Source organism: Lingula anatina, chromosome 2 (genome assembly GCF_051362555.1).
Source record: "Lingula anatina isolate TDL-2025a chromosome 2, LinAna3.0, whole genome shotgun sequence".
NCBI lineage: Eukaryota > Metazoa > Brachiopoda > Lingulata > Lingulida > Lingulidae > Lingula > Lingula anatina.
Genome location: NC_141768.1, coordinates 18,731,751 through 18,747,638, shown reverse-complemented (window position 1 = coordinate 18,747,638; position 15,888 = coordinate 18,731,751). Strand labels below are relative to the sequence as shown.

General features: G+C 34.9%; 2 protein-coding genes across 3 annotated transcripts; one reads left to right on the top strand and one right to left on the bottom strand.

Annotated features, from left to right (window-relative positions):
- Window positions 1-6: 6 nt before the first annotated feature.
- On the top strand, window positions 7-5,945 carry LOC106171087 (coiled-coil domain-containing protein 170). Its single transcript, XM_013551222.2, has 11 exons — window positions 7-537; window positions 1,082-1,139; window positions 1,722-1,817; window positions 2,032-2,288; window positions 2,417-2,567; window positions 2,747-2,932; window positions 3,149-3,466; window positions 3,676-3,876; window positions 4,031-4,447; window positions 4,651-4,887; window positions 5,108-5,945. The coding sequence occupies exons 1-11, from the start codon at window positions 194-196 to the stop codon at window positions 5,405-5,407; spliced, it is 2,565 nt and encodes an 854-aa protein (XP_013406676.2). The 5' UTR covers window positions 7-193; the 3' UTR covers window positions 5,408-5,945.
- A 154-nt stretch (window positions 5,946-6,099) lies between these two features.
- LOC106171085 (sodium/myo-inositol cotransporter) lies at window positions 6,100-15,815 on the bottom strand. Of its 2 annotated transcripts, none has more exons than XM_013551220.2 (15): window positions 15,580-15,815; window positions 14,555-14,626; window positions 14,275-14,379; window positions 14,039-14,098; window positions 13,665-13,769; window positions 13,072-13,177; window positions 12,722-12,802; window positions 11,525-11,745; window positions 10,935-11,070; window positions 10,161-10,268; window positions 9,370-9,520; window positions 8,595-8,763; window positions 8,169-8,384; window positions 7,639-7,801; window positions 6,100-7,477 (listed from the first exon to the last, which is right to left on the bottom strand). In XM_013551220.2, exons 1-15 carry the CDS (start codon window positions 15,658-15,660, stop codon window positions 7,227-7,229), a joined length of 2,025 nt encoding a protein of 674 aa, XP_013406674.2. In that variant the 5' UTR covers window positions 15,661-15,815; the 3' UTR covers window positions 6,100-7,226. The 2 variants fall into 2 exon arrangements, with proteins under 2 accessions (XP_013406674.2, XP_013406675.2); XM_013551221.2 differs by having other exon boundaries at window positions 14,275-14,356; window positions 15,580-15,620.
- Window positions 15,816-15,888: the final 73 nt, after the last annotated feature.

Genomic DNA, 15,888 nt, shown 5'->3' with positions numbered 1-15,888 from the left:
TTACCAAGTTTTGCTGACGGTAGTGACGAAAGCAAGGCTATTTACATGTTTGCTTGTTGCTAAGAGAGCGCTATTTTGTTTGAGTCCCAATACTAGAGGCACTCATTTTAACACGCGACAGAAAAGACAGAACGTATTGCACTTTTAGCAAATGGACATATACATATAGATTTATTTCCAGAACAAACAAGCCATGGCTAGTTACCTCCGAGATTCGGAAATAGTAAGCGAGGGCCTTCCCTCTATCAGACGTCGAGGAAGCAGCCCTCAGAGACATATCTCATCACTCGGAGACGAGATACTCAGCAATGAGCGCCCACATGTTAGGTTCAGCGGTACCGCGCCATCAGGCTTATACAGAGAAAGAGTTGAAAGCCCTGTTTTGTTTGGCAGACCTTCTTCTCCTTTCGGGAGGCCGTCTTCTCCGTCCACCACACAGACGCAGAACAGGAAAATGCTTATGGAATTACAAGATCAAGTGAAGTCGTATAAGGAGGAGCTTCTTAAAAAGGATCAGTTAATCTCTCAGCTTTCAACGTAAGGACTTCGAGAAACTTTTATTTTTTTCATATATGTATATGTACATATTGGAACAATATAAATTAGAAATAATTTTGGTCGTTTTGAAAAACATACGGATAACATGTACAGTACATTTTGTACAGTATGTGCCTGGAGATTTAAAAATCAATAAGTGAATTGCTGTTTTACCGGCATTGGCTGTTACACTGTAGGTTACAATACTCCAATTTTATTGGAAGTGCACAGAATGGGATCATTAATGCAATATTAGTAAATTCCAGGGGCATAACTAGACCTTTTAAAATTGTACGCACAGATTTTGAAAATTCCCAGGATTATATTCCGTGAAAAATACACTGAATTTATGGAGAATAATATCATGATTGGCTCAAAAATTGTACGCACAGTGCATCTGTGCGTATGCCTGGTTACGCCCCTGAATTCAGTTCAGAACAGATTATAATTTGACTTTAAAATCTGTGGGGATTTATATTAATTACAACGTGTGTCCCATTGTCAATCTTTTTGTGTTATTCACATCTGATTTTTTTATTTTCAGTGTTGATGCTACCAATTCTAGCAGAGGACTATCACAGCGTAGCATTGAAATTGCAAAGGTATGTCATAATGTTAGTGACTGAGTACTGAAAACAGAATTCCAGATAATGCTTTTTCATTATCCATCTTTAACTTTGAAACATTGTTTTTGGTTATTCATTTTCTAGCAAAAGAAATTAACACTTAGTCTATTCATTTTATTTTCAATTTTTTAAGATATGGATTCATGTCAATGATATGGTATTTGGTTGATTTCCCATAGTTGTGGAACATTGATCATAACACTGTTGGCTTCTAAGGGTCATATTTGAAAACGAGGTTATCATGAATATTCAGTAGCTTTTGTTCAGTTAAAGATATTGATTGGCTCTGAATGGATCTTATGTCAACAGCTTGTTTGAGTAGTGACTTAAGCAGTGTTAGACAAATAGCACCCCAGCAACTCACTGTTAAAATCATTTGATTTATGTCCTTATGTAACATGTTTGATTAATTTTCAGAATGTGTTTTAGTAAAAAAAAAAAATCAAAAATGTATTATATTTGAAGATATTCTGTACTGAAGTATAATTTCCACCATGTACTGATATAGCCTTGAGGAATTGAACCACTTGTCAGATACATAATTTTAATCAATTTTAGCTGGAGACTGTGTTTGGTGCTGAAAGGATGTCTGCAGAAACTGCAAGAGGGGAGGCAGCAGCCTTGCATGTCAAAGTGGAACATCTGCAAGCACAGGTTAATATTTAAAAGCTTTTTCTCATTAAGTTTCTCTTCACAAAAAAGCTTGAAATTTTCTTGTCATTGTTTAATAAATCCCCCCTGAAATGTTTTTTTAGCATGAACTCTTAAATCTTTACCATTATCATTTTTTACTTTATGTAATTGGGTATGATGTAATTATGCATATACTCTGAATCTTACTTATTTTTTATTTTATTTTTTTTTTCAGAACAAAGACCTGCAAATACAAGTTGAATCCAAAGATGACAAAATAAAAGAAATCAGGAAGGAAGTGGAGAAATATAAAGAGAATGATGCCAGGCTTTCGTCTCTTGTTCAGTCTCTGCGTGATCGTCTCCATGAAGCAGAGAGTCAAAGTGGGTCTCTGGAGGCTGCAGCAGGGCGTTGTGAAGTGACAATTTCTTCTCTGCAGAAAGAGAATAGAGAAGCACAGGACAGGATAGTTGAGCTGGAATCAAGATTGAGGTATATATAGCTTTAATTATAATGGTATTTTTGAAGGCACCGTTTATATTGTTTTAAGTAAAAAAAATAAGGACCCTTGTGTGCTTTTTTATTTTTATTTTATAAAATACCTTTTATTTAAATCATAGGAGTCATTTAAGTGAGAGAGAGGAAGCAGAGCAGAAAGCAGCTGCAGCAGAGAAAAAATACCAGGAAATATGGACACATATTGGGTCCGCCCTAGGAGAGGATGGCATCTCTCCTGCTTCTCCAAGTTCTGTGGATATCTTGGTCAGGAAGGTAAGTTTCTCTCTGGTGTTTCATTGATAGTCAAGCATCAATATTTTATTTCAGTCATAATATTAAATATTTGTAATACATTACTAGAAGTTTCCTCACACGGATGGTTTCAGAAATGCAATTTCTGTAGATGTATGTTTCAGAGACAAATAGCTCAAACCCTTCCTGTTCTTTCATAGGCTAAAGACATTATAGCAGAGAATGCCATCATGAAAGGCAAGCTTACCAGCTTGCATGAAGCTCTCGAGAACACAGAATTGGAAACCAAGGCCAGCAGAGAGACAATCATGAGATTGGTTTCTGAAGTAAATAGAGAGCAAAATGCTTCCTCAAAATACACTGTAGAGATGGACAACTTGAGAATGGTGAGTTAATGCAGGATTTCCATTTAGAATCTTTCTATACATTGTGAACAGTATATGGCACAAACATGTTTAGAACTCGTGGTTTCAGTGCCATCCTGATGTACTGAGCCATTTGTGTAATTATCTTAACTTGAAAGCACTATTTTTGTACATTTTATATTCATGAGAAAATGAAAAATATAATTAAAAGATAAATTTTATATGCATCTGTTTCAGGAGAGGGATAATGCTATTATGTCCAAAAGAGAACTTGAACAAGAAATCAAACTCCTAAAAGAACGCTTGGATGCAAGTCAGAGAGCATGGAATGCCACGCGTCATGAGCTGGATGAAAGAGAAAAACGTCTCTCCCACTTGGATAGAGAGGCAAGGGAATCTAGCTTCAGTGTTCGTAACTACCAGACCCAGTACAATGCATTTAGAGAAACCTTGGCTTCCATCCTCAGTGATGCCTTCAGAACTGTGCCTCCAAGCGAGGACAGCATTAAGGACAAAATTGGTCAACTGCTAGCAGCTAACAAGGACAAAGAATCTGTAAGTAATTGTGCTGGAAACTAAAGTGATTAATACAGTAAGATTACACAGTTTAATATTACACATTTTGTTGTCATTGAATTTTGAATGGAAATAAACCACATGATTCTTTTATTTGATATATGTCAATGTTTGTCTTTATCTTTTTGAGAGGAAATAGAGTCACTTTAATAGTATAATATGATTATATTTTAATTTACCTCTTTCAGCACATTGAACTCCTTGAAAGCAAAGTAAAAAATCTACAAGAGCAGTTCCAGAACCAGTATGATTTGCAGAAGGAGTCTGAACATAGGGCTCACAGATTAGAAGTTGAGAGAAGAGACATTGCTGAGAGACTGCACAAGTATGAGGCAGACTTGGCTGCAGGAGAAGTCTTCAGAGATGGACTGAGAACTGACAAAGAAAATGTAAGTTTAAAACCCAGAAAAAATTCAAATCAGATATATATCTCTTAAGTCATTTTTAAAGAGGTGATAGAACAAAAACAAATCAAATGCCCTTTCAGCTGCTGCTGATATATGTATATATATATTGATATTAATTTTTGAATTTTTATTTTAGTATTTGAAATTTATGGAAAAGATGGCTGAAGTGATGAAAATGGACAGAATATCATCTGAAATTGGTTTTGACATGAATGGCGAGACTCTCCTAACACGAGCAGAGCAGTTAGTGAAGTTGGAAGCCGATGCTCTTGCTGACCGTAGCACCCATATCTACAACCTACAACGCAAAATCAAAACCATGAAAGAACAGCTGGAGAGCAAAGACCTACACATGGATCTGCTTCGCAAAAAGATAGTTGCTTTGGAGGAAAAATTGGTGGGGAGGTCTGAACTTGAGAAAGAAAGAGACGGTGAAACCATCCGTGTGAGGAAACTTCAGAAACAAAATGAGAAGTACCAGGTGCTGCTGCAGGAGGCTAGAGTGGAGATCACAGACCTCAAAGCTCAACTCATGGACAGCACTAACCTCAAGGTAAACACTGAGAATAATAAATGTATATGATATAGATATATATAATAAATAAAAACAAAAAATTGTATTTTCATGTTTTACATTATTATGTTTTAAATTTCAAACTAACTTTAAAAAAATCCCATTAATCTGAAGAAATAAGTTAGGTATAATAAAGTTAGATAAATATGTACAAATGTATATATGTATACTTTTTATCTTAGATTAAAACCATGGAGCAAGAAAAGGAACTAGCTGGCCTGGAAAAGACTGTTTCTGAACTGGAAAAGATTCGACACAAGCAGGCAAAGAAAATTGCAGGCCTCAAAAATGATTTTGAAGCTACTGAAAACGAGTTTGCAGAGAAGAAATCATCTTCATTAAACACTGTACAAGCTTTGTCCAGTGAACTACGCACAACTAAACAGCTTTTGGAAGATACATCTAAACGTGAAAGACAGGTAAGGGTCAAAATAGAACGTGGTGCTTATCAATATAAGAAATATACTATGTACTAGAACACATTTGATAATATTAAATGTACAAAAGAAACCATCCTTGCAAGCTAAATTCTAATTATCAGTTGTGCGAGAACAATGCTCTCTGTTAAACAAATTGTACAGTCCACAAAAACCCTGGGATTTTTCAGTCAGTTAACCAAAACATATTCTCTTTTTCCAGTTGGTGGACCTTCGCCAGGTGATTTCTAGAATGTTGGGCCTGGATGTAAATACCTTGGCTATCCCAGACTATGAAATCATTTCTCGTCTAGAAAAACTGATTCAAACTCATCATGCACATACCATCACTGCTGCTGGGTTGGAGAGTGCTCTAGAAGACATGGAAGATGGATTTATCCGTGGGTATCAGGATGCTCGTGTGGTACTTGCAGCAACTCCAAGGAGGTCACGATCCCCGACACGTGCAAAAACACGTGCTCGCTCAATGTCTCCAGTGCGAAGGGACCCACGATCCTATTGATATTACACAGTATGTTATCTAGATCAAGTATTGGCTTCCTAGAAAATCAGTGGTGCTCAGGGAGATCATACAGAACCTGGTGATTGCTAACTACACTGACTGATTAGTATTTCCTTTATCAGTTTCTTGTAGAGACTTTGAATTAGTTTAGAGCTGGAGCATTTTAAATTAATAATATATATAATATTTCACAAATGGGAAAAATTAAATAAGTGAGACAGGAAATGCCTTCTTTTTAAGGTGTTCTTGGGTAAAGTGCATTTCATGTTGTTAAAGGAATTGTGCAATTTTTATTTATAATCCAGATTTGTAATAAATTCTTTATTGACATACCCAACATAATGTTTGGGAACTGTACTGTCAATATGAAGTGTATTTTTAAAGTGTTTTTTGAGAATTAAATGAGCTTTAATTTTTTATATCAGAAGAATTGTACAAATATGTAGTAAGAATGTTTTTTCTACTTTTTTGTAAAATATTATACATCACATATTTTAGAGGTCATTTCCATGTGAAATGATTACAATAAATGTTTCTACATTTAAAAATAATGTTCTTTTGGTTATTATTTTTGAAAATACTGCAGCAGTATAATGACAGACAAGTATAGAATCAACAAACCTATACAAACAAGTATACCTCAACTGAAGCAAACAAGCTATGAAAATAACTGGAAAATGGAACAATACTGATGTTTTTTAAATTTCTGTTGTTGCACAATTTATTTTCCCTTGTCATTCAAAACAAAGATATGTCGACTTTATATTTATCAAAATCTGATTTTTTTCTAAAGAATTTTTATTGCTAAGCTTGTACTTCAACAAGATTGAACAACTCTTTTACAAAATATAACAGTATACTTTTAACTATACTGCATCAGATCTCATGTTTATGTAGTGATGAGATCAAAATCTTTTAAGTGTAAAACACTTTTCATATTAACTGTGAGATCTGATCCAATGAAATGCTCACATCATAGTATTCTCAAGAATAATAAAATGTTTTACAAATCCACTTTTAAAAAATTTCAACACAATATACCTGCTATGTAGGCATAAACCACTTTAAAAAGTTTTAAACTTCTCTTAAAACTGCTTATAAAGTACCCATTCCAATGAATATTTTTTAATGTGTAAATTAGATAGCTAGTTTTTGTTTCACTTTCCAGAATTAATTTGACAATAATCAAAATCAAAGGGATATGCTATGTTCTACTTTAAAAATATAAAAATCCATACAATAATAATAATAATAATTATTATTATTATCATTATTATTATTCACTGAACTCTTAATGATACATGTGTGGGATTCCAATCCTCTGGTTAATATAAATAGACAAAACATCACTCTTTAGGCTTAAAGAGGCACACCTTAATAAAGTGTAACTGAGTATACTTTCCACCAGACAGGCACGTGTTTTAATTAATTTCACTTTTTTCTTATTATATCATATCATATCATAGTGTATCATATCACACCATATATCATATCATGTGTGAGATAATACACTGTCATCCTAGCAATATATGTCAGATCACCTCAAGTATCAGTGAGAGGTGTTCCAGGAGGCATGCCGAGAGAAAGTACTGACATTTCACTGAAAAAACACCCCTAAAACTGAACAAAGCAAATATAATATTGCCAAAGTCACATAACACTTCTAGGTATGTATCACATATTAGATAGTTAAATATAGAATATTCAAAATAGAAAATAAAAAGAAACAACTGTAAAACATGTACAGTTGTTATGTATAGAGATTCAAGGAATGTTATGAAATATTTCGTATTATGTAATACCATTGTGATAAATCTCATCAGAAATTCCACGAAAAAAATGTGTACAAAAAGACAGCTGCCAATAATACAATCACTAAGTTGGCCTTCAAAAATGCCTTAGCACAGGGATCTTGCTCCAAACTAGAAATCATTTCCAAATGGTGTCTGTGTTCATTTATCTTTATTTCTTCTTGCTCTGATTCACTAAAGCCACAGTACCAAATCAGCAATTTGTGGAAAAAGGATTTCTTTGAGACTGGCTTTGGCACTATGGATACATTCTCTGTCTCTGTTATAATATAAAAGAAATATCTTTTTAAGTTAAACCATACAATCTTTATAAGACAAATACTATTGAAAAAAAAAAACCCATAAAATATGCTTAATACACTATATGAACACATTAAAATGACTAATGAAACAAAATTTTCTCCTCTTCCTCGTACATACCTTGCTGTTTCACACTGTTATCTATTGCAGAACTTCCATCACTCTTCCTTTCATCCAAATTAATATATTCTTGGTTTCCAATTACCCCATCTGCTGTACATTCTATACTTTCGCCTGCTGTAATCTTTTTATCAAACCGTGTCCAGTATGTTGTTCTGTTTAACTGAAAGCAAGTACAGACTCATACAAAATCTGAAAATACTTAAAATTCATATCAGTTGATCAAATATTATATTTTACACACAATGGTGGAACAGGGAAGTTCCTAAAAATAAAAAAAAAGAAATTTAAAAAAGAGAAAAGTGGCAAACAAATCAATTTTTGTGGGCCTGTCTTTTTTCTATTCTAATATGGGTTAGGATGCTATTCTCCCTGAGATGGGCTACATTGCTTTGTCATTCATTTTGAGCCAAATGTCATTTTTAGGCCATGTAGATTATTTGGTTGCTAGCTATTAACAAGCATTTATTTGAAATGTAATGAGATGCCCACGGTAAAGCAAACACACTCAAGTTTTTTAATGAACTTACCATCTCATCACTAGGTGGCAGTGTTAACAAGCTAACCACCACCATTACTAACATGGTTGTCCAGAAAGACAAAGTGGCAAAATACATGTATTGGAAATTCTTCACTATTCCTGGGCGTAAATCTGGCTCTCCACAAGGGGGCTCTGGATTGAAGAAATCTGTGGCCATACGTATCACACCAATCACCAAACCAAAGATAAGACCAGTGAATGCACCCTACAGAAAGAAAGCATTTTCAATAATCAAAAGATGACCACATTTTAAGAGCACTTCATTTAATAAAGCAATGTGATCTGAGAAATTTGTCAAATAGGTCTTAAGCTATGTAATCAACAGATTATCACAGGTTCTTTCATGAGTGTCGATCAAGATACAATCTAATATTTGAATTAAGAAGAACAGAAGCAATAATTTCTAACCACCAACCTTTTCATTCCCTCTCTTCCACAAAATGGCTACACAGTAGACAGCAGCTACAGGGGGTGCCAGATAGGCACTCACAGCTTGGATGTACACAAACAGCTGCCCACCCTGTACATTCTGTACAACAGGGATCCACAGAATGCCAATGATAAACATTATCAGTACAAAGCACCTATAAGCAAAGGTACCATTTGTATTTTTGAAGACAAACCATCTTTCACTTTTAAGAATAACTTTTGAAGGTGTTGTGTGATATTTTTCTTTCATACTGAATACACTAGTTTTAAACCTATTTTCAAAACTGTTGCACCTGTGTACTCTTGACATCACTGTTGTGCTGCAAAGGACTAATGACAATGTACTAAGAACAAACAACATACTGGTATATGCCTTATTCATCTTAAGGTAGACGAGAAAATGTTAGTGTTTTAGATTTGGAAGATATACATGCCTGTTATTTTTCATGTTTATGCATGGCAACAAGGACGTTAAATTGCGGGTTTTACAGCATTCAAGAGAGAAATACATTTTATGGTATACTAGTGTGGGCCTCTGGCAAATATCCGTTTTAGCTTAAATCCATGAAGCTGACATCCCCAGTTGAGAGTCATTTCACTTTATGAAAAACTAAACCTTTTATTTTGTTACAAAATATATTTTATAATAATAACCTATCCTTTGTGATAATTATCTATAGTCATTCAAAACTGTTGAGAGGTAGACAAAAGACAGCAGAAGCAATCTCTCCTAGTTTTTTTAAAGGTTGTACAGTGCCTACCTTCCTGTTATTAAAAGCTCCTTGACTGTATACTTTTTTCGAATATAAGGATATATATCCATAGTAAAAAGAGTACTGGCACTGTTAAATATAGAAGCCATGTCACTCATCAGGGCTGCCATCATTACAGCCATCATGATTCCCCTCAATCCTGAGTAAAAAAAAAATTACAGATCAAATTATGCTGGCCTAAGGGTACACATGCATCATTTTCTGGAATTCAACTATCTGCCACAAGAGTTCAAGTATTAAAAACTGGATGGAGAATTCAATATCACAAAAATCTCCCTTGGAGATGAACAGTCACTTTTAATGAGAACAAGTCAGCAGAGCTGTCAAATGTACAGACAACAAGAAGGAAAAAATGTCCAATTTGGTCCATGTTAAGATTCTGAACATAGTGGGGGATTGAATTTGACAAACTGCACTGATATGAGTTTATTTCCATTTTTGACACTTTATTAGACAATAAACAATATCAGATTTATCATCATTTTATTATATTTAATCAACTCATGTAATTGCTAAGATGCAGATAATGTCAGAAGAACACTAAATAGTTCATTTTTCGACTCAATCTGTACTTAATGGATATTCCCAATTCTGTAAGTTTGAAAACAAAAGGTCAAAAAGTTTTATACTTATCATTATAATACTGAAAGTGCATGGCGACGACGACAATGACAGACCCAGGTGATGGCTATATGTACAAACACATTTGTGTCTGTACATAAAAAAGGATGTAATTAAGCTAATGTACTCATCTTGCATGTGAATGAAAAAAGATTTACCTTCAGGCATGATGGCCATGACTAATTTCGGATATGCAATATTAGAGCACCCGGCCCTGTTGTCACACACAGCAGCACATATATCTGGGTCTGCACAACCCACTTCATCTGAAGTAATGATTGAACAATCATTGAGATAATGGTTAACCAACAATTCATTATCCTACATCCAAAAGCATGAGGAACAAAATACAATATCATTGCATCATTTGATTAATATGGGGTTCTACCAATATAGTCAAGAGTCTTGCTATTAGGCAAATAATCATAGAAATGTTTGCTGAATTTTGAGGAGAGTGGGGTCATAATTAATGGCAGGCTGGCTAAAGCAGTGCAGCAAAAAAATAAATGCTGACAGAATTTATCCACTTATATTTTACTGACAGTTTACTCTTAAGTTCTGTTAAATTATAGTCTTTTTGCACAACAGTACAAATTCACCCTGTTTTGCATTTTACCTTTGTACTGCTTCCTAACACAACATTTACAGAGCAAAGAGTTTCTCATTGCTGCTTAAAGCTCAACCCTACCTCATAATACTAGCCCAATGTATGACAAAATTAGAATTAAAAACAACAGAATGTATTGAAAACAATGAATTTAGTTTTATCAATAGAATGAGAAAGTTTTTGTTATTAACTCTAAATATTAACACTGTTCATGACATATTTTGCAAAGACATGACCTGGGGCAATATTCATTACAGTGTCAAACTTACTAATTCAAGTAATTTTTCATGTAAGATTAATTTTTCAAGTCAGATGAGACTCTTACTTGGAAACAGCACTCTGCTGATCATTCCTGGTATAACTAACAAAAACACTGGAAGTATCTTGATATAGCCTGCAAGGGTAGTTCCACCCTGGGCATGGGACAGACTGCGAGCTGACAGGGCGCGTTGAACAATCATCTAACAACAAAACATCCACAACCATATAAAATGATCAGTTTACTGGAATATACAGGATCTGAAAACAACTAGTGTTGGGCAGATTAAAAAAATTAAGAAAAGCTGTTCTGGACAGCAAAGAAAAAAAATTATCATTTTGCAACTGTTTTCACAAACCACAGTGGTACTACAACAGATGCTCGTATTTTGTGACTGAATAACCATTGTTTAAGAAAAAGGAGAAATTTCAAAAGGGGAGTACTTTCTGAAAAAAAGTGGACATTTTTACCCCCCTCAGTTGAGAAATGGAACAGAACCTAGATCAAATTTTGATCCATAGAGGACATTTTCCAACTGCTCAACCTCCTCCCCTTCCCAACACCAAAACTACCACCTGCCTGAGAAAGATAGCTTACACAGCCTGAAACATATCATCACTGTGTTGTCAAGGAAATATAAACAAACCATCTCTAACCTGGTCAGCACACCAATACCACATGGCAGCAGGTACTTGACCCAACAGAAAGGCTGGCCATGGCATCACAGGATCATCAGCACCCCTCAGCATGATCCAGGCATCTGGAAGAGGCTTGCCACAAACAGCAGAAGAGTTGCTGCTTGGAAAATAAGTGGTGTTTGGCATTGCTCTCATATATTTGGAATATAAACTGGAAAACCCTCCTATTTTTACCAAACCTGAAAAAAAATGAAAAGAGCTTAAATAAGATATATTAACAAGACAATATCAAGTAATTATATTTTACAACTAATACGAGTATGTCCCTGTCTACCTGTTTCATACTCAAAATGGCAGACCCTACCACCTGCTGTATATGTATAACCACTCATGACCATCAAAATAGTAGACTCTACCACCTGCTTTATACTAACCCATGACCCTCAGTATGGCACACCCTACCACCTGCTGTATACTCACTCATGACCCTCAGTATGGCAGACTCTACCACCTGCTGTATACTAACCCATGACCCTCAGTATGGCACACCCTACCACCTGCTGTATACTCACTCATGACCCTCAGTATGGCAGACTCTACCACCTGTTGTATACTCACTCATGACCATCAGTATGGCAGACTCCAACATCTGTTGTATATGTATACTCACTCATGACCATCAGTATGGCAGACTAACACCTGTTGTATATGTATACTCACTTATGGTCATCAGTATGGCAGACTCTAACACCTGTTGTACCCTCTACCAGGGCCACAGATTGATTTTTCACAAGATATTCACAGATATGTCTTTAGATAAATAGACTGTCATTTTGCTATCTCTGACCCTATGCTAAAATCTCTAGGTTGATTACATGACTGGTGATAGTTTGCATAACTGCTCAGGCACTGCCACTTGCCAGGACCAGGCCAAGTTCTCTTGGCAGCAATCAATACATTTAATTGCTCTGATTTTAATTACTTGCTCTTTTGTGACAGATAAAATTAGCCCCTTCTGAATAGCTTGTTTCTTCAGATTGAAGCTATCTAAGGAATCTCCTGTAGTAGCTCCCTACAGTGCTGGTACAATGCCACCTGCGCACGTGCAGATTTTAAAAATTGTTTCCATCTGGCCAAAAGTTACAGGGTGGCTTTTGGAAATTTAGCCTATAATATCTGCCACCCTGGGAGAGGGTACACCTGTTATATACTCACTCATGACCATGAGAATGGCAGACCCTATCACCATAATGAAACACTGAATCACTTCTGTGTAGATGACTGCTGTTAATCCACCTAAAAAGGCAACATAAAAATCAAGGACTGGCTTTTAGGGAATTTTCAGAATGAAAACCGAGATGTATTATTTTCCTTTTGAAATTTCACTTATCAGACATAGATTAAGAAAGTACATAACTATTCATAATATACCAAACAGTATACAATCTTTTCTCAATACAAAGTAGTAAATGTTTTGCTACTCTTTTTTTCTTAATATTTCACAAATGAAACTACATGATCTCTAAATTCAGTAATTTAAATATTTAAACCCAGCCAGCTCTTACCTGTCATTACACATACCACAGTCAAAACTAACAATAAGAATATAGAAAGGTAGAGATTCCACCCAAGAGCAGTTCTTATAAATATAGCACCTGCAAAAAGATCCACCTAGGATACAAAACAAAAAAGTCATTCATCAAAAACTATGCAAATGCATCATTTCTATAAACTGACATGCTATATTTAAAGGTTTTCACAAAACAAAAAACATGTATATCATATTAAAACACTTATTTGTAGATTTCAATTTTTCAAAAATTTTTCAATAGATGATGAAAAATCTTTTCATCATGGAAACCTCTCAGAAACCATTTATTGTAGCTCTAGCTAAGTTTCTGTGAATATCTTTCTGAAACAGGAGACTGTACATTCAACACCATAATATACTAAAATCACCTTTGCTTGATTTTTCACCTATTAAAGGTAGTCTATTTGTATTTTAATCACCTTTATGTATCATCATATTTGAACAGCGTTTCTTAATTACCATTTTACATCATAGTATGACTATATGACACACCTGCCAAATAAACTTTCATTGTAGTAGCAAATTGTTTATAACATTGTCATTATACAATTACCATTTCTCACTTACTGATATCTTTGTAAAAATATAAAGAAGCAGAGATAAAATGGCAAGATATATTCTAATCCTCTTCCCACCAAATCTTTTGGTCATATACTCAGGTAGTGTAGAAACCTAATAAGTAAGGAGATAAGATAAATTTTGAAGATAACTAGTCCCTAATACATTTCATTAAAGTATTAGTAAAAATGAGTAAAAACAGAAATATAGTTTTGAAAAATCATCCATCAGTACAATTAATTTTGATTCAAATGTCATAGACCTATGACCCAACTCATACAAAGAAATAATCAAGCAATTACAAATAAGGAGGTCAATTATCAACGCTTCATACATGAACCACATATTTCTTTGGATTTGAATAGCAATTATTTCATACTTACCCCACATGCAATAAACACAGGTAAGTATACCCACCCAAGTAGCTGAAGGATGATCAAGGCCTGGAATGCATAACATAAAAACAAAGTCATCTAATAATATTCAGACTGAGAAAAAAGTGCATAGTTCTGAATAATACATATCTGTCATTTGATTTCACCCTTCAAATGTGAACTAATTGCCAGTTATAATGAAAAAAAAAGACAATTTTATATAAAGCACATAGTGCTCTACTTACATTCAGTTCAAAAGCTCCCATGGCCAGACCAGTAGCGGCCCCAGAGCCAGCCAAACCTATGAAGTGGTCACTGCCAATGTTACTGGCAAATAAAGAAGCACCAACCTGTAAATCAGCACAACAGCATCCCTTTACTTTTAAATTTTTATTCTGCATAAAATATGAGATTCCAAAAGCTCTTCCAAACAATTTCTTTATTGATTCTCTTTAAACAGAAGATTCACAGGGCACAATCAACAAGATCATTCCTTTAATAAATAATAATAATAAATAAACTTACAGGAAGCCATGTCATGAACCTCCCAGCCAGAAAGTAGCCACTTATAGTTCCCCTGTTCTTATGGCACAATGCCTACAATAAAAACATACCACATATTTGAAAATGCACTGAAAACAAATTGTTCTTTTTGATCTAGGATTTTCACAAAATTAAAAGGTCAGAGAAATTTTTTGTATTATGTCAAGAATTACCCCCCCTCTGATTCTTTACAATTGCTAAGCAGGGGCAGATCCATGATTATTCTGGGGGGGGGAGAAATGTGACCCCCCCTCCCTGGTTTAGAACTATGATTCAGTTAGTCAAAATCCGTAATTTAAGAGGAGACCATTGGTGTGATTTTTTCAGAGACCCCCCTGACACCCTCCTAAATCCGCCACTGCAATAGTATCTTTCCTCGTGGGTTCAAGATATTGCCTCTTTATCTGAACTACTTTACACATTCAGAAGTCTGTAAAATTGGCAGTATTCAAAGGGAATTAATTTCACAGCAATATACCTGGTAGACCAAATGATAAATCTTATTCACATGCAGTCTGGCTTTTTAGGAATGGGTGTTTTAAGGAGATACATGGAAATTATTAGTAAGAGATTTGACCCCCCCCCCCCCCCCCTCCCAACACACATCTACACATAAACACACATGGCAGAGGACGAGATAGCTGGTTTTAATGTTACATATTAAGGCACCTCTATCATTCCTGTGTTAACACAAAAAGTGCATATCAGAAATTGAAGATAAGTAGATAGCACCGATAACGCATGGTGCTTTATGCTACTTGTGTGAAATAATAAACGTAAACATCTCAACCCAACCATGAAAAAATAAACATCAATCACATATATCAATCTTGCCAATAATATAACCTATCATTAGGCAATAATCTATTCAGTGTCTTAAAAGACGCCTGAAATTACACAGATATTTACAGATGACATATGCATTCTGCTGGTAAAGACAGTGGCAGTATGTGCAGTGTGGGACTGGTGTGGACAATTTCAAACTTTAATTTAAAAGCCATACTTACAAAACAACCCACGACCATGACCGCTACAAAATATATAACTATTGCAGCAACATCGCCCGGTCCTAGGGTTTGACCCTCCATGACTTATTTCCTTGTCCCCTTTGCTTTGATTTTAAGGAGACTTCTGGAAAGCTAGGAACAGGTCATTTACGATCACACTGCACGGTCGTGCGGGTTGATGTGGCTAATAGGCTATAACATTGGTCATGTTTATAAGAGGATAAAATATAGGTGGAACATTACAAGACAAGCCAAGATTTTCTTTATTTTTTAATCTTTATCCTCTTGTAGTTTAGAGATGTCAAATTT